The sequence below is a fragment of the Nicotiana attenuata genome, unplaced genomic scaffold (genome assembly GCF_001879085.1).
Source record: "Nicotiana attenuata strain UT unplaced genomic scaffold, NIATTr2, whole genome shotgun sequence".
Taxonomy (NCBI): domain Eukaryota; kingdom Viridiplantae; phylum Streptophyta; class Magnoliopsida; order Solanales; family Solanaceae; genus Nicotiana; species Nicotiana attenuata.
Window position 1 is genome coordinate 242911 of NW_017670986.1, and position 19583 is coordinate 262493.

Consider the following 19583-nt stretch of genomic DNA (forward strand, 5'->3'; position numbering starts at 1 on the left):
CGGTGAGAATATTTCTTGGTAATCAATCCCTTCTTTTTGACTATATCCTTTAGCTACTAGTCTATCTTTGAACCTTTCAACATCATCTGAGGCTTTGTATTTGATTCGGTAAATCTATTTGCAGCCAATACGTTTCTTACCTTGCGGCAATGTGACAATATCCCATGTATGATTGTTCTCAATGGCTTTTATCTCTTCATTCATTGCTTCTATACATTTGGGATCTAGGATAACTTCAGGGTGCTTGGTAGGTTTAATAACTGAAGAAGTTGCAGCTACTTATACTTGATATTTAGGAGATATTTTGTCTAGCTAATATATTGATCTAGTGCATAAGGCACATTCTGATGGATATTCAAAGATACAAAATCTTTCATCCAAATTGGAGGATGCTTACATCTGCAGGACTTTCTAAGCTCAGGTTGTTATTGATTCTGAGCTTCTATAGTTATCTGAGAAGGCCCCTCATGAATAATATGATCACTTTGTTCAAGATACATGTAGTCTGTTGCTATGTCTGTATCATCTTCTTCTCTTATGTCTTGGTTTGCATTAGATTCAACTCTTTCGATTCTATCTGATTGATTGTTGCTTGAGGTAATTTCTGTTCTAATTTCAAAGGATGTTTCATGGTTGTCAAACAATACTCATGTTTTTTATGTGTTATCCACAAATACAAGTTTTGAAATGCATTCTTTATCGAAAATTAGAAATATGTCTTTTCTAAAGATGACATCTCTATTACCAAAGAAAGATTGATTAGAAAGATCATATAAGATATTGCCTTTTTGAACTTCTAAGTATCCCATATGAATTGACATTTTTGCTCTAGGCATCAACTTGTCATGCTCATGTACTATTTTTGCAAAGCATAGGCAACCTAATACTCTAAGATATATTTCAGAAGGTTTTCTTTTATGTATCCTCTCAAATGCATACATATTACCAATAACTGAGCTGGACAGTCTATTTACCAGGTAAACTGCAGCCAATATGCATTATCCCCAGAACTTAAAAGGTATTTGAGCTTGAAACTTGGTGGCTCTTTTAACTTGCAATATATGTTTGTGCTTCCTCTCAGCTACTCCATTTTGTTGAGGGGTATATGCACAAGTTCTTTGGTGTATGACACCCAAGGTTCTGAACAGATTTTCACACACAGAGTTCACAAATTCTGTTCCATTATTTTGTTCTTATAATCTTTATTATCTTCTCAAATTGAGTTTTGACATAGTTAAAGAAATGTTGAATTGATACACACTCATCTGACTTTTGCTTTAGTAAGAACACTCATATCATTCTGGAAAAATCATCTACAATAGTCAAGAAGTATTTGTTTCCATCCAAAGTAGCTATTTTATATGGCCCCCAGAAATGTACATGTATAAGATCAAACAACTCCTACTCCGAATACTGCTTATAGGAAAAGGCAGTCTACTTTGCTTGGCACAAGGACAAACTATGCACTCATTTATTCTACTCTTGATAGTTTCTAAGTCTACTGAAAGCAACTTCTTTAAAACTAGTGTAGATACATGACCACATCTTCTATGCCACAGTACTACATACGATTTTTCAGCTTCAAGTGTTTCATTCCTCCTTTCAGTTAGTGCAATCATTTTCTATTTTTCACTTGTATCCGTATATAGTAGGCCCACCATCTTCTTTACCAATCCCCTTCACCTTTCCAGCGAAGAGCTCCTGAAACACACAAAAATCAGGAAAGAGTGTGGCTGAGCACTGTAATTCTTTGGTTAGTTTAGAAAGTGATAGTATATTGTATTTGAATTGAGGAACATAAAACACATTTGTTATTATGTTACTTTCTAATACTGAACTGGACCCTGTATGAGTGACTACTGTAATGTCACCATTTGGTAATAATATTTTCTTTGCATTTCCTATTTCAGCTACTATTCCTTTCTCTAATAAGCTGATATCAGAAACCATGTGGTTTGTAGCCCCTGTATCTATAATCCACTGTCTAAGACAATAAAAAAACTAATAATGTTGTGTCAATACCTGCTACATTAGCTGCTGAGATACTGTTATTTGACCCTGTGTTTTTATTCAGCATTTGAAGAATCTGCTCATACTGACTCTTTGTAAGAGCATAGTTTCCCAGTTGATTCATAGAATTCTCAGTGATTGAATTGTTAGAACAACTTCTACCCGTGGTCTGTTCATTCACATTTGTATTATGTCCATAGTTGAAGGCAGACACTTGTTGGTGATCTTGAGCAGATGAATTATACACAGATTACCATTTTCTGTTAGTAGGTTGACATTATAGGCTGCATTTGTACGAACATTTCCTCTTCTTTTGTTCTTGAAATCTGCAAGGTATCCAACAATTTTATAGCAATTTTCTTTGCTATGTCCATTAATTCATAATACGCATTATAATTTCTTCTGAATCTTTGATTCTGATTTTGATTTCCTCCAACCTTAGAGTACATAGCAACTTCAGAACTTCCCATTTGACTTGTAGGATTAGCTCCCAAGATTCATGTGGTTGCAGCAACAGATTTTTGTCCTTCATCACTCACAATCAAGGCATATGCCTGATTCACAATTGGAATAGGACTTCTAATCAGAATCTGACTCCTAGCTTGAGAATAGGAGTCATTTAATCCCATCATGAACTGATATAGCTTCAATTTCTGCAAGTAAGTCACAAACTCTCTTGATTTTGGACAGTCACATCCAGGTGCTGGTACCACGGCCTGAAATTCTTCCCACAGATCTTTCAGCTTTGAAAAGTACACAGAGACTGAAGTTGTTCCTTGTGATACAGTAGCTATTTCCTTATGCAGATTATAAGTTCTTGAGCCATCAACTTTGTTAAACCTTTCTGCTAGATCTTCCCAAACAACTTGAGCACTTGATGCGCACATGATCCCTCCAAGAAGACATTTAGCCGATGAATTCATGATCCAAGAAAGCACAATCGCAGTCACTCTTTCCCAATTATTCCACATGATTTCTGGAAATTTTTCTTACTTGCATGTGCCATCAACCATAACAAGTTTATTTCTTCCTAACAAAGCCACTCGCATAGACTTAAACCGGATAGAATAGTTCTCAATCCCAGTCAATTGTAATGATATGATTCTGAATTCTGCTTACATTTGTAGCAGACATAACTAGGGGATGAGTAGCTCTAGTAGATTGAATTGCATGTTCTCTATTTAACTAAATTCCTGGACTTTGACCCAATGAGTCATCAGTTATCGTCATTTTCTTGCTAATTCAAGAATCAATCAGAACTGATATCAACCTTTTAGTAGAAAATGAACAGAAATAGAAATTAGAGTTTAGGATCGATACACAAGCTAGAATTTCAAGCTTGATTGCTCTGATACCATGATGTAATTCATTGTGTAGCAATGATTATAGTTTCAGAAGAAGAAGGAAGAAGAAGAAGATGGAGCAGTCGTTGAGAGAAAACAGAGATAAGAAATGAGAGCTTATTTTCATTACTCAAAAAGTGTACTCTAAATACATTCCACTATTGCCTTTATACACTTTTCATTAACCATGTATTTGGCTTCCTAACTAACTCCTAACCATAAACTTAACTAACTCTCAGCAGTGATTAACGGCTAGCTAACTATTTCAATATACAAAGATTGTTATACCCTTTACATTATTTAATAGAACCATGCGATTTTCAATTAATTTGAATCCTAATGATCACTTTAACCATTAAGCTGATCAGATAAGTTTTCTCCATTCCTTGTTAACTATCCTTAAAAATGGTTAAAAGAAAGTAGAAAACCAATATCGCTATCCATGAGGTCAGGTTTGACGGAAGACATGCATCTTAGTCTGGGGCTGATAATTGGACCTTGGGCCTAACTCGTCCCCAAAATCTAGCTCAGGAGGTGAGGATTGCCCAAGTCCATATAAGGAGACCACTCATCCCCTTCATTGTCAATGTGGGACTCAACACCCCCTCTCACGCCCAAGATTGGACATCTGGAGCGTGGACAACTATGGGGGCCCAACAGCGGAAAATCGGGATGGGTCCTGCTCTGATACCATGATAAATGGACCTTGGGCCTAACTCAACCCCAAAAGCTAGCTCAAGAGGTGAGAATTGCGCAAGTCCATATAAGGAGACCACCCATCCCCTTCATTGTCGATGTGGGATTCAACAGGAGCGAAGCCATAATTTCAAACTTGTGGGTTTCAGAATTTTAATCCATTTAAGTTACTGGTGTTGCATTAAAAATGATACATATTAAATAAAATTTTAAAAGGCAAATACAAAGTTTTAACCAAAGCTTCTAGGTTCAGTCGATCACACAACTGGCACTCTGGCTCCGCCCCTGAGCTTAGTACGTAACATATATTGACAATAGATTAGAGAGTGCTTAAATCAACAAAAGAAGAGGGAGGGTGGGGGGGAGAGGAACAGGACCTGCCAGAGAATTAAAGCAACTGAAAAAATAGAATCAAAGGGTGTAGTCAAGTAGTCTAGCGGTCAATAAAATTATTGAGAATCATGAGATCTCACATCTTATGTTCAAATTTTAACGGGAGCAAAAATACTAGTAGATGATACTTTTTATCTGTTTAAGTTTTGATGGACAAAGTTATTCCGTATAAGAAATAGCAAATACCTCATATTAAAATTGGTCAAGGTACGTATAAGGATAGGGAAAAAAAGAGAACATATATGCAGCTGAAAACATGCCATGTGGTTGGTCAATGGTGTTTTCGAGTACGTACTAATTAAGACAGGTAAAGAAATAAAATGATGGAACGAAAGCCATTGATAGATCTGTTAAGTAGCTTATGAAATTGATTCATTAGTCATGTGACATGCATTGTTATGAATTTATATCTTTTATAAATTGGGTCCGCTTAAATCCATTTCTTTTATCCAACAATTTGTCTGTTCCACTTCACAGTATTGACAACTACTTAAAGCCGGAATATTTCTTGAATAAAACATTTAGAACGATTTATTAAGTTAAAATATCATGGTATAGCCAGTTTTCACACTGGTCAACGAAAAATAGCCAGCGTTTATCAAGTCAATGAAAAATAGCCACTATTTTGCTGCAACAGGGACCGGTCCAGTATAATATACGGGAGTTCTGGTGCATTTGTGTACGAACTCCAGCATATTATGCTGGACCGGTATACTTTGCTAACTCCTGTAAAATTTGCGGGAGACTGGAGCACCAGTGCTCCAAACTCCAGTATATTATACTGGACAATTATACTTGCTGGAACTCCCGTAAAATTTGCGGGAGTTCCAGCATAATTATGCTTGAACTCCCGTAAAATTTGCCGGAGTTCCAGCATAGTTATCCTGGAACTCCCGTAAAATTTATGGGAGTTCAAGCATACTTATGCTGGAACTCCCGTAAAATTTGCGGGCGTATTTTTCCGGATTTTGAATAGTGTTTTCGCTCAGATTTATAGTGGCTAAATTTCGATGACTTTTGAAACTTGGCTAATTTTCAACGACCAGTGGTAAATCTGGCTATTTTTAAATTTCTTCCATTTATTAACGCACAAAATTCCCCAATTTGATAAAGGGTTTAATTTATATACGTTGATCATGTAATTAATTTTTACACCATCAATATATACATTTTAATATATTATTGCAGGTAATTTATTTTGTTTTAAAGGATTTCGTTATCCTAAAACTATCAGCGAATGAATTTGGTAACTAATGCCACTGCCCAAGAGGTTGAGGAGAGTATCGTTGTATAGCTTTTTTTGCTTGTAGTCACGGCTCTTATCCTTATCCGGCTAACAACTCGATTTTGTTAATTCATTGTTCATTTACCTTTAAACTTAATTTTTGGTCAACGACTTTGATGGTCTTTCCTTAGCACAAAGTTTTTAATCCTTTTTCCATATTGCTAATTAAATTGAGCTTATTGTAAAATATTACTTAATTTGTTATAGGTCAATGTAACCTGTAAGCACTTTATTCATTATCAGCACACAAAAGTTGAACTCGGATTTTTTTTTTTAAAAATAACACATTGTTTAGCGTAGTGATGGCAAAATGGTGTAAAAAAAAAAAACAGTTAACCATCCATATTATCTATTAAAAAATGGATTGGATAATGAATTTTTTTAAAAACGGGTCAAATATGAATAAGAACCATATTATCCATTTAGAAAATGGATAACTAATGGGTTTAACTTTTACATTTGTAAATCCTCAACTTGGGGTTCCTCAAGTTTGGAAGACTAGGAATTCTCCAAAAGTGATCATATTCAAAAAATCATGGATAATATGAATATCCATATCCATATTATTTGCCGGTTAACCGTTTTATCCGTATTAAATATGGGTCAGATCGAATAATTTATCCGTTTTTGCATTACCCGTTTTCGACCCCAGCCGCCCGTTTGTCACCCCTATCCAGAAGCAATGGCTGTTGCTAAAATCTTTAGTACACTCAAATCTGATGCAGGACAAGATAGGCAGTTTCTAACTTTCTTTACCACTGCTAAGTGCTAAGAAAATTAAATCAAGTAGCTTGCAAACCGGTAGTCATTGCACACTAGCTGGTCAGTGGGAAAACTACAATTCAAGTGCAAAAGGTAAAGGAAAAAAGGTAAGAATCCGAATCTCACCTAAATGAGAATGACATAAGAAGTTTTTTTCTGGCATTGCAACCTTTACCACAATTTCTTAGATCGAATTATTTTGTGAAATTGAATTTCACTATGCTTGGGATAGAACTTCTGTATAAACGTATCACCTTCCTATTTAAGTATTTTTAATTACTCTCTAAGGGGTGGATAGAAGGACAATCTTTCCCTATCCATCAACCTGCCAATCAAATGATCTAAACATTAACAGTAACATTTGGACATTACTAGGCTATTATAAGGGTTTGAGAAATAATCGCACAATATTTACATTTCTGCAAGAGGTTGTTTTGATGGTTTGAACCCCATGACCTCATACAGCGACAACTTTTATCTTTGCGCCAAGGCTCCCCTTTAAGCTGAACTTACACACTCTTTCAAATTACTTGGATATTAAAACCTAACATCAGATACTCTGACATTTGTTAGATTATAAGATTCATATACAGGCAGACCCTTTACAAAGAATTACACCACAACCTTTCTAAGATAAGCAAATGTGAGACCGAAAAAGACCTGTGTATTCTACCCGTTAAGTTATCAGAAAGAATATGTCAAAATGAAATACAAATGCAAGAAAGAGCTTGCGTGTAGTTGGCTCAGACCTGAATATGCCAGAATCAGCACAAGAAACATATACTCCTATTCCTTTGTGTGCCCCCTTCTTCAAAGCCCCTCATATACGATCTAATCGATAGATGCTCCGAAGCATATGTCATGAAGGATGCTAAAACAAGGCCTCCTACGACCATCAATCCTAATCTGCAACAACATAAACACAGCATAAAAGATAAACTTTAATTTTTTCTAGTGCCAGACGACACATGTACTGAAAAGTTGAAAGGCATATGGCGTTATCAACTGAGTGAGAACAAATCCAGTGAGAAGTTAATAATGCACTAGAAGGCCATCTGCGTGAAGCCATATGGTTGTAGACAGTAGTTTATATGTGATGCAGCATTTTAGAGGCGTATGCTTTGAATGCTTTAACTGTCTTAGATAATGAATGTAGACATAATCTGAATGTAGACATAATTTTTATAATATACATAGCTAGCATAATTATAGGGATTCACAACAGATTTATAGGATTTCCTTTTTGATTCTTTCCCTAGTTAGGGCTCTATGTACTTGTATATATACTTGTTACTTCTTGAATACAACACAAGAGAGATTTCTCTATTGTCTCTCTACTTTACATGGTATCAGAGCAGGTCTACTGCTCGTCGGAGTTGAGTCGAATCCGCTACCGGAAATTCCTTGGCCGGAAGCTAATCTGAGGTCTTTTTGACATTTCCAGTTGATTTGTGGTGGTTCTGATCATAGAACCACATTTTGGCAAAGAACAACCTCAGACCAGATCTTATTCTCACTTTGTTTGGTCAGGTTTGAGTTTGGTTTATTGGTTATTCGATTTCTTTAATTCTGTGGTATTTTTCTTGGAGGTTGCCTGTGTGAGAAGCTTGCATCTTTATTTTTGACTCACTGTGGTGATCGATTAGTGACTTGATATTGTCTGTTGGGTCTTTCCTTATCAGAAACTTTGTTGCTCTCTGATTTTGTTTGAGTTGGGCACAAATTCGTTTGATTCTCTGATTTGGTTGAGTCGATTATTAAAGTTGAATCCTGTTCAATAAGTTGTTGATTTCGTATCTACCAGGATCTGTTTGGGTATCTTTTAGCTTCGGGGACCTCTGTTAGTTTAATCAGTTTGTTATTGAAAGAAAAAAATGATGGTAAAGAATAATAATGCAAAACTCCTAGCCCAACAATTTTGGTTTCGGATGAGTTTCTAAAATTCCTTCAATATCATAAATCAGTTAAGGAATCTTCTTCAGTTACTGCCTTTGATGGGTCAGATAAAACATGTCTTATCACCTCTTCCAATAAATGGGTGATCGATTCAGGTGCCACAAATCACATGACAGGTAATCCAAATATTTTTTTTAGCTTTCACTCACATAAAACACCCTCTCCGGTTACTGTAGCTGATGGATCAACTTGTAGCAGTGTTGGATCTGGGACTGTTAAACCAACTTCCTCTATTAACCTGTCATTTGTATTAAGTCTACCAAACTTGGCTTTTAACTTGATTTTTGTTAGTAAAATTACCAAAGACCTTAATTGTTATGTTGCTTTTTTTCTGGATCATTGTTTGTTTCTAAATCTTAAGACGATGCAGGTTATTGGTAAAGGATATATATCTGGTTATCTCTACATCCTTGATGAATGGGAGCCACGGTCTGTTGCATGCTCTAGTACCGTGTCTCCTTTTGAAGCACATTGTCGACCTGGACATCCCTCTTTGCCTTCGTTAAAGAAGCTTTGTCCTCAGTTTCAGAATATTTCATCATTGGATTGTGAGTCATGTCGATTTGCAGAACACCATCGCATCTCGTTAAGTCCAAGGGTTAATAAGCGAGCTGGGTCAGCTTTTGAGTTAGTCCATTCTGATGTTTGGGGACCATGTCCGGTTGTTTCTAAAACTGGGCATAAGTATTTTGTCACTATTGTAGATGATTTTTCTCGAATGACTTGGATTTACTTTATGAAGAGCCGCTCTGAAGTGTTTACTCATTTTTCTGCCTTTTGTGCTGAAGTCAAAACTCAATTCAATGCTTCAGTACGTACTCTAAGGAGTGATAACGCTAAAGAATACATGTCAGAGATATTTCAGTCCTACATGAGACAACATGGTATATTACATCAGTCTTCATGTGTTGATACACCCTCTCAAAATGGAGTTGCTGAGAGGAAGAATAAGCATCTACTTGAGACAGCTCGAGCACTTTTGTTCCAAATGAAGGTTCCTAAACAGTTCTGGGCTGATGCGGTTTCNCCTGTAATAATTTTATTTCCTTCTCCATATCAGCGATTAACCCATAGCATTGTTCCCTCTCGGCCTGTAATTCTTTCTCCCGACGGGCTGCTTTTTCTTCAAGAGTATTCATTTTTCTTTTCATGTTGGCGATGGTTCCCTCATAGCTCTTCTTCATTTGTTGTACAAACCGAGCCCTTTCCTCGGTCTTTTTTGCCCATTGTGCCCGAAGTTTTGCCATGCTTCCCTCGGATTTTTCCAATTCTTCCTGACAGTCCAGGACCTGTTTCTTCAACCCTCTTATCAATCTCTCGTCGGATAGACTTCTTTCTCGATTCCTGGCATCTAATTTCAGTTGTTGGATTTGGGCCTTGAGAGCTTCATTCTCCTGGGCCAGTTGCTTTTTATCTCCTTCATCGGCTGCGGCTTGCAAGCTGTTTTCAAACCGAAGCTCCTGAACCTGTTTTTCTAACGCTCCTATTCGGGCTCTATACTCTTTTTCTTTAGCTAACCAATCCCACTGCACCTGAGCCTCGCTGTTAATTGTTGCACATGTGGCCTTTTGGCGGGTCTCTCGGGGATTTGAAACCTTTTACCGAACCAAACCAAGTATTTGGGATCTACCTCACCTCTGGCCCGGTCCTGTACTATAGTTTTAAGCTCAAGGTACCTGCACTCATTCCATATCTTTCGGATTCGGCCTTCAGGGAATGCAGCTTTTGGGCCCAACTCAATGACTTGCCCACTCAGGTCTTCATCGTTGTGCACCGTCTGGAATCTTCCAAATTGTCGCAAAACGCGGTAAGGAGCATAGGGCTGAATGTTTCGAATACCCATCAAAAGAATATAAGGGACCTCTGCTGATGTGTATACAGCTTCAGTAGGAGGAAGCCATCCATAAGCCCATTCCACTTTATCTGCAGTGAGGGATCTTAAACATGACGACCAGGCCTCAGTACCCTCCGGGAACTCAATACCTGTAACTCGGGTCTTGAATTCTGCAATACAACTCAACCCGGTTAAGCCGTAGTTCATGTAACCTGTGCGGTGACAGAGATGTTCCTGTATCCACAAGTGCAAGAGCAAATTGCAACCTTGAAAGAATTTCCCCCCTTCTCGACATTTGGTCAAAGCTCGGTATATTTCTGCTACAATCAGGGGAACCACTGTGCTAGTAGGTTTCTTCATGGCAACATCTAGCATTCCTACTAGGCCAAGGTCTATGTGACCATCTTTTCTAGGACAAATTACCACTCCCAAAAAGGCCACCATGAAGGCTAATCCCCGTCGGGCTTCCCATTTGTCTTTATTTCCAGCATGTGTTAATCCTGTATTGGGTTCCTTAAAACCTTTGGGGTTACCATACCGGTGATATAGGAAATGTAGTGTACAACACCCTTCCGCCAGATGCGGGTCCTGAATATCCCGACTGATGTTCAACAAGTCCAAAAACCTATGAAGAGTTACCGGTCGTGGGGTCAAAGGGTATCTACCGCGGAGGTTCCCGTTGAGACCAGCATATCCGGCAATTTCCTCCAATGTGGGTGTGAGTTCAAAATCTGACAACCGGAATACATTACGGGTCCCAAAATGGTATCAGTGCCTCAATGACATCCTTCCTTGGTCTGATTTTCAATAAATCTACAAGACCGCCCAGGCTTTTAACCACAGTATCTCTGCTTCCTTTTCCCAAGTCATGCCACCACATATGGAGTTTCAAAGGGATCTCGCTCAGGACTGAGAAGGTTTTGATGTCACTTGAATTCATCCTGCACATTTTTTAGGGGAATTTAATGATTTATTTTGAAAAATGGCTATTCGTGCAAAATTCTTTATTTAGAAAATAAGGACTTGGATTTGCAAATACGGCCTTTCAGCACTTCTGGGAGGAAGATTTTAAGGCTGTGCCCGCAAACCATTTAAAAATGACTCAGGGTGGCTATTCTCGCAAAAACGGCCTTCCGGCGTCCTTTTGGGGACATTCGGCTTATTTAAACAGGAATGGCATCACCCGACTTATTTATGACACAAAATTTGGCATTTTTTGGCTATTTTTGAAAAAGGGTGGGTTGGACCCGATGAGCGTTGCCTACGTATCTCACATCCGGTGAGAATCAAACCGGCGTAGTTCGGGCAGATTTGCCAAAATCAAAACCATTTTGAAACCACATTTTTCTTTCTATTTTTCCGAGCAATTTTCTTTTCTCTTTTCATTTTTCAAAAAAGAATCCGGCAGCATTTCGGTACTATTTGGGCATTGGGGTTTTTTCAAAACAAATGGTTAACCTCCCTTACTTAGTCCTAACACTACTTATTTTCTCAATTTTCACTCATTTAGACAAGCCGGTCAACATGCAAATCCGAGCAAATAAATGTGCAAGTAGCACGTAAGATGCATCAGGATGGTCAATTTATTTCAGGTCACCTGTCCTAGACGGACCCAACCCCTGTGTTGAGTCCCCTAAGTCAAATGCACATGATGCAAACAAGCGTCCTACTAGGGATCCGGCATGAGGTTTTGTTCTTCTAGGTTTAACCCTAGGTTTATTGGTCTAGACCTGGCTTACCCGAGCGGACAACTCGAGCCGAGTGGGAGGCAGCGTACCGGGGATACAGAAGCTCCGCCGGCTTTGCAACTTATCCAAACCTCGTTCTAAATGGGAAAAGACTCTAAACAGAAGAGAAACTACACGAAGTGCACCCTTCTCCATGATGTAGAAGACTCAGAAAGAGGATGGGATTCGCGACAGTTTATATATACAATTTCAACAAATATCAAAGCGGTAGAACATTTAGCACATATAGCATGGAACATGTAGAATAATCAGATAAAGCCAGATATAACAATTGTACTAAGCTCGAATTCTTGAACCCTGAATCGAAATTCTGGGTTCGTGTCCCCTGTGGAGTCGCCAGAGCTGTCACACCTCCCTTTTTTACACACCTACCCCGAATGATAAATGTATAAGGGAGTTTTTCCATTTAAAGTGACATTATTCGAAATGGGATTATTTATTCAATTTAGAGTCGCCACTTGGGATAGGTTTGGCTTTTGGTGTCCCAAGTCACCGGTTTATCTTGAATCCCAAATCGAGGAAATTTCGACTTCCCGAGTGGAGTCTGCGAACCAGAAATTCTGAATAAGGAATTCTGTTGACCCGAGGGAAGGTGTTAGGCACCCCTGGATCCCGTGGTTCTAGCACGGTCGCTTAAATTATTATAAATGGCTAAAAAATCTAAGTTTTTACATGTTCAAACCTATAGTGCAATTTTTAAGATTATTTACCGCTTTAGTTATTTTTTACGAAAGTGAACGCCGTTTAAGAGCGTGTTTTTGGATCACGTCACATGAAATGCACCCGGATCCTCGACACCTCTTATTCAACGTTTTGGGATTTGGATTTGGGTCGCATGAAATGCACACCCGTATTTAAGAAGGTAAAATTATTAAAAAGCGCACCTAAAGTGGCTAGCGTCTTATTAACTTTGCGGGAAGCCATGAAAATTCGCTAAATGGCATGTCCCGAATTTCTAAAATATTTTTAATAAAGCATTTAATGAGGGCCCCGCAATTTATGCATTTTTATTTGGCGAGGCTCGTCCCACTTTTTATTTAAAGGCCAATCCTAAAGTAACTATTATTTTTCTATTACAGTTGTCTCTAAACGGGCCCTAATTAATTCGCATTTATAAAATTCGGGCCTTAAGTTCAAGTCCGAATTCAAACAAAAGGGAAGACCCTCTTAATTTGAATCTGCCACCTAATTTGAAACCCAAATTTATATTTGTGAATTAATTCCCGATATCCTAATGTAGTTTTTAAAAGACTTTTGGACTTAACAATTTGGGCCTTGAGCATTAGCCCAGGGTTTTATGAATGCTGCTGTGTTTCATTTAAAGCTGGCCCAGCTTTGGGCCTCTGATGTCGTCCTTGGGCCCTTTGTTGTTAACNAGTTTGGTGGGTAAGTTTGGAGTGTTTGGAGCCGGCGCCGCCGTGTGCGGCGGTGACGGCGCCTAGGGTTTCAATGATTTGAGGTTTTTGACACGAATTTGGGCCATGGGGTTTTGAGGTTTGGAAAGAGGAGGACTTGAGGAATCTGTGGTGTAATTTTTAGGTGGTTTGGACGAACGCCGTCGGCAGAGACGATTTCCGGCCGGCGGCGGACGGCGGAGGGCGGCGGAGTTAGGGTTTTCCGGTAAGGTCTGAGAGAGGTGAAGGGTAGGGGGTCCTGAGGGGGTAGGGGTTGTTCGGACATATATATATTGAGGGTAGGGGACTTCTGGACCGTCTGATCAATTAACCTCGACGGTCCAGATTAACCTAAGATGGAACGGCGTCGTTTTGTGGTATAATGAGACTGGACCGGGTTATTGGGGTAGGTTTGGGCTAATTCTGGATGGGTTCAGGGTGTTTAAAGGCTTGGGCTTGGGGTTTTGCATGATAGTAGCCCAATTCATGGCAGTCAATTCTTTTCTTTATTCTTATAATTATTTACTTGTATTTTATTGACTTGCCTTTTTTTTTTTTGTATTTTTGTATTTATTTATTTTTCTAATTTTATCAAATGCCAAAACAAAACCTAATTAAACTATTTAACTTCTAAAAATTATTTAAAACTCTACAACAATTAACAATTAAAAGGGCAAAGAAACTATTTTTTGCAATTTTCTTTAAATTTGTTCTAAAACTAATTAATACCTAATTAATACTAAAATTATGGAATTAAATCCCTAAATGCAGATGCATGTTTTTGTATTTTCATATGAATAAAAATGCAACCAATTAACACAAAAAGTTAACAAAAAAAAAATTCACAAAAATTGTAAAATAATTAAGAAATCAATTATTCGAAATTTTTGGAAATAATTTGCTTAGGGCAAAAATCACGTGCTCACATGCAGGAGCATAGTCATAGTCTCCATCATCGTCGTCACCACCTCCCTCTGTACAGGCTGCTGGAGCATAATCATACCCATCATCTCCATCGTCATCTCCATCTAAACACGACCTTCTTTTCTGGAACTCAATAATCATGAAAATGTAAGACATTCTATAATCTCTTCTTGATTGGACTATAGAAATATTTGAAATATGAGCTATTGGATGTTATGTTTATCTCTTTGAGAAGATGTGAAGAATGGTTTTTGTAGTGTGTATGATAAGTAGTGAAGAAACCATTTGCTTATATAAGGGTAAGAGAAGTTTAATTTGCACTCGTTTTGATGGAGTTTGGCACGTTAGAAAGTGTGTTATGTTACCTGAAGAATGTGTACTAACATGAGCTTGGCTGTATTTTGGGGCTGCCACATCAAAAAATTCACTTTACACATGGCATTATCTATAAGGGGGGTTAAAATTTATTCTCCATATATCCTGTGGAAACATAGAATCTTGAGTTGTGAATATGCTAGCCCTCTCTCCAGATCTCTCTTTAAACTAAATGAAAGGATATGAGAGCATCTAGTGCTAAATTTTAAGATAATGAGTCGAGTGAGGAAGAATATGATAAACCCTTTTGGAGATATTAAAATGAAGTACAAGCATAGCATGTGTTAATGCTTTTTCACTCTGTGTTAAGAGTATTTTTGGGGCGTTTTAGCCAACAAATGGTATTAGACCCGGGTCCAGAAGGACGAGTATGGTAATGGTTGAGTGATGGTTGGTGCGGAGCTCGATTTACTTACCATTACGAACTTGAAAATACACGCACAAAAAGAAGCTAGTTGCTGACCTCAATTGCTATCACTCTAACAATGTGCCGGACACACCTTGTATCTCAACCTGTAGAGGGTAGTACAAGTTTTCAGGTGCAATTTCCTGAATGAGCCAAAAGCCCTAACTTTAGCTAGTGGAAAAGTGTGCATGGCACGTGTAAGTGTGTAATATTACACGTGGATGCTTACTTGGCATGACACCTAGACGACAGGGTATTAACACTGCAGAACGAATATGTTGAGGACCATGTGTCGACATATGTTCTTTTGATCAAAGTAAAAATGTCGACAATATTCCTTTGTGTGCGTATGAAGAATTGGATCGAAAACATTTTATTCGTAGATTTTGTTCCATATGTAGTGCTTTTCTGAAAAGAGGAACTGTTTCTTACATTGTTTTATGATGTTTGGTGGTTAATTTTGATGCGATGTTGAGCTAGAATTTGAAGTTTATGAGTTCTTATATTGATTATTTTAAGTTAATATAAAATAATAATTGAATTCATAGTTAAAATATATATAGGTATTTAGTAAATTTTATAATACATATAGTTGATCTAAGTAAAAGCGAATAGGCTCATGTGAACTCATAGATGTCACTCTAGCTAGATCCGCATCTGCCCGGCCTTACACATAATATAATAATAGTAGAGTAGATAGTAGCTAGTGATAGTGTATGATATGGGTGTTTAATTAGTGACAACTGCTAAGTGATGGGGATTATTATTACTAAAGGACGTGGGGATGAATAGGATCCATGAATCTTTAATCAAAGGTCACAAATTCTAGTCCTGAGAACAGAAAAAAAAAAAAAAAAAAAAAAAAAAAAAAAAAAAAAACCTTAAAATATACCTTAAAATTAAAGGACNCAACCTCAGACCAGATCGTATTCTCACTTTGTTTGGTCAGGTTTGAGTTTGGTTTATTGGTTATTCGATTTCTTTAATTCTGTGGTATTTTTCTTGGAGGCTGCCTGTGTGAGAAGCTTGCATCTTTAATTTTGACTCACTGTGCTGATCGATTAGTGACTTGATATTGTCTGTTGGATCTTTCCTTATCAGAAACTTTGTTGGTCTCTAATTTTGTTTGAGTTGGGGACAAATTCGTTTGGTTCTCTGATTTGGTTGAGTGGATTATTAAAGTTGAATCCTGTTCAATAGATTGTTGATTTCGTATCTACCAGGATCTGTTTGAGTATCTTTTAGCTTCGGGGACCTCTGTTAGATTAATCAGTTTGTTATTGAAAGAAAAAAATGATGGTAAAGAATAATAATGCAAAACTCCTAGTCCAACAATCTTGGTTTCGGATGAGTTTCTAAAATTCCTTCAATATCATAAATCAGTTAAGGAATCTTCTTCAGTTACTGCCTTTGCTGGGTCAGATAAAACATGTCTTACCACCTCTTCCAATAAATGGGTGATCGATTATGGTGCTACAAATCACATGACAGGTAATCCAAATATTTTTTCTAGCTTTCGCTCACATAAAGCACCCTCTCCGGTTACTGTAGCTGATGGATCAACTTGTAGCAGTTTTGGATCTGGGACTGTTAAACCAACTTCCTCTATTACCCTGTCATCTGTATTAAGTCTACCAAACTTGGCCTTTAACTTGATTTCTGTTAGTAAAATTACCAAAGACCTTAATTGTTGTGTTGCATTCTTTCCCGATCATTGTTTGTTTTTAGATCTTAAGACGATGAAGGTTATTGGTAAAGGATATATATCTGGTGATCTCTACATTCTTGATTAATGGGAGCCACGGTCTGTTGCATGCTCTAGTATCGTGTCTCCTTTTGAAGCACATTGTCGACTTGGACATCCCTCTTTGCCTTTGTTAAAGAAGCTCTGTCCTCAGTTTCAGAATATTTCATCATTGGATTGTGAGTCATGTCGATTTGCAGAACACCATCGCATCTCGTTAAGTCCAAGGGGTTAATAAGCGAGCTGGGTCAGCTTTTGAGTTAGTCCATTCTGATGTTTGGGGACCATGTCCGGTTGTTTCTAAAACTGGGCATAAGTATTTTGTCACTATTGTAGATGATTTTTCTCGAATGACTTGGATTTACTTTATGAAGAGCCGCTCTGAAGTGTTTACTCATTTTTCTGCCTTTTGTGCTGAAGTCAAAACTCAATTCAATGCTTCAGTACGTACTCTAAGGAGTGATAACGCTAAAGAATACATGTCAGAGATATTTCAGTCCTACATGAGACAACATGGTATATTACATCAGTCTTCATGTGTTGATACACCCTCTCAAAATGGAGTTGCTGAGAGGAAGAATAAGCATCTACTTGAGACAGCTCGAGCACTTTTGTTCCAAATGAAGGTTCCTAAACAGTTCTGGGCTGATGCGATTTCTACGGCTTGTTTTCTGATTAATCGCATGCCATCTAGTGTACTCGATGGTAATGTGCCTTATAGTGTTCTTTTTCCGAACAAGTCATTATTTCCGGTGGAACCTAAGGTGTTTGGAAGCACATGTTATGTTCGAGATGTTCGACCATCTCTTACCAAGTTGGATCCCAAGGCTGTGAAGTGTGTTTTCATGGGCTATTCTCGCATTCAGAAGAGGTATCGATGTTATTCTACTGAGCTTGGTAAATATTTAGTGTCAACTGATGTGGTATTTTCAGAGACTACACCATTCTTCTATGCACCTCCCATTTCTACAAGACAGGAAGAGGAAGATGAATGGCTAGTATATCAGGTTACCTGTACTTTGACAGAACAATCAGATGATACTCTTCGATTTCCCAGTTCTTCTGTTGAGCACCAATCGACTATTATGCCTTCAGTACCTGCTCCAACTGTGTTAGCAAGACCTCCAATTGTTCAAGTTTATTCGCGAAGGCGAGAGACAAATGATACATGTCCCGCACCAGTTCCAACATCATCTGATCCTCCTTTGCCTGATCCTCCAGATAACCTTGACCTTCCTATTGCTCTTCGCAAACGTACACGTACTTACAAATCGACATATTCTGTTGCTAACTTTGTTTCCTATGACCACTTATCCTCTACGTCTAGATCTATGATTGCTTCTCTAGATTCCATCTCCGTGCCCAAAACAGTGAAGGAGGCTTTGAATCATCCTGGATGATCTGATGCAATGCTTGAGGAAATACATGCTTTAGAGGATAACCACACATAGGATTTGGTAGATTTACCAAAGGGAAAGAAACCAGTGGGATGCAAGTGTGTCTTTACAGTTAAAGTTAATCCAGATGGTTCTGTGGCAAGACTTAAGGCCAGACTTGTAGCGAAAGGGTATGCTCAAACTTATGGGGTGGATTATTCTGACACCTTCTCCCCAATTGCCAAACTCACTTCTGTCCGCTTATTTATTTCTCTAGCTGCGTCCAAGAATTGGCCTTTACATCAGTTGGATATCAAGAATACGTTCCTTCACGGTGATCTTCAGGAGGAAGTGTATATGGAGCAACCACCCGGTTTTGTTGCTCAAGGGGAGTATGGGGAAGTCTGTCATTTAAAGAAGTCCTTGTATGGCTTGAAGCAGAGTCCACGAGCTTGGTTTGGCAAGTTCAGTGAGGTAGTTCAGGAGTTTGGGTTGAAAATGAGTAAGTGCGATCACTCGGTCTTCTATCGGAAATCAGTAGCTGGCACTATTCTCCTTGTTGTATATGTTGATGATATTGTTATCACAGGAACTCAGGAAGTGACTATGCGGGGATTTCTTCCCTCAAGTCTTTTCTGCATACTAAGTTTCATACAAAGGACTTGGGCCAGTTGAAATACTTTTTGGGAGTAGAAGTAAATAGAAGCAAGAAGGGAATTCTTTTATCTCAGAGAAAGTACATTCTTGACTTGCTTGCAGAAACTGGAAAGTTGGCAGCTAAACCTTGCAGTACTCGAATGGTTCCTAATGTGCATCTTATGAAAGATGATGGTGATCCTTTTGACGATCCAGAGAGATATAGGAGATTAGTTGGGAAATTAAACTACCTCACTGTGACTCGTCCAGATATTGCTTTTGCGGTAAGTGTTGTTAGCCAGTTCATGTCTGCACCAACGGTCAAACATTGGGCAGCTTTGGAACAAATTTTGTGTTACTTGAAAGGAGCTCCTGGACTTGGCATATTATATAGCAATCACAATCATACTTGTATTGAGTGTTTTGCAGATGCTGACTGGGCTGAATCAAAAATTGATAGAAAATCTACTACAGGTTATTGTGTCTTTGTTGGAGGAAACCTGGTATCATGGAGGAGTAAGAAGCAAAGTGTTGTATCTCGATCCAGTGCAGAATCCGAGTATAGAGCTATATCACCGTCTACATGTGAGATTATGTGGATACATCATCTGTTGACTGAAATTGGGTTAGAGCATCCAATACCAGCAAAACTCTGGTGTGACAATCAAGCTGCCCTCCATATTGTGTCAAATCCGGTGTAT

The 19583-nt window shown here is 38.2% G+C and overlaps 1 protein-coding gene across 1 annotated transcript in view; it reads right to left on the reverse strand.

The window, feature by feature from the left end:
• Window positions 1-6986: 6986 nt before the first annotated feature.
• LOC109245020 (inositol phosphorylceramide glucuronosyltransferase 1-like) overlaps window positions 6987-19583 on the reverse strand; it is a 37632-nt gene continuing 25035 nt past the window's right edge. The window contains exon 10 of the mRNA XM_019412190.1: window positions 6987-7395. Within this exon, the coding sequence (XP_019267735.1) occupies window positions 7254-7395 (142 nt within the window). The 3' untranslated portion in view covers window positions 6987-7253. The remainder of the gene's footprint in view (window positions 7396-19583) is intronic.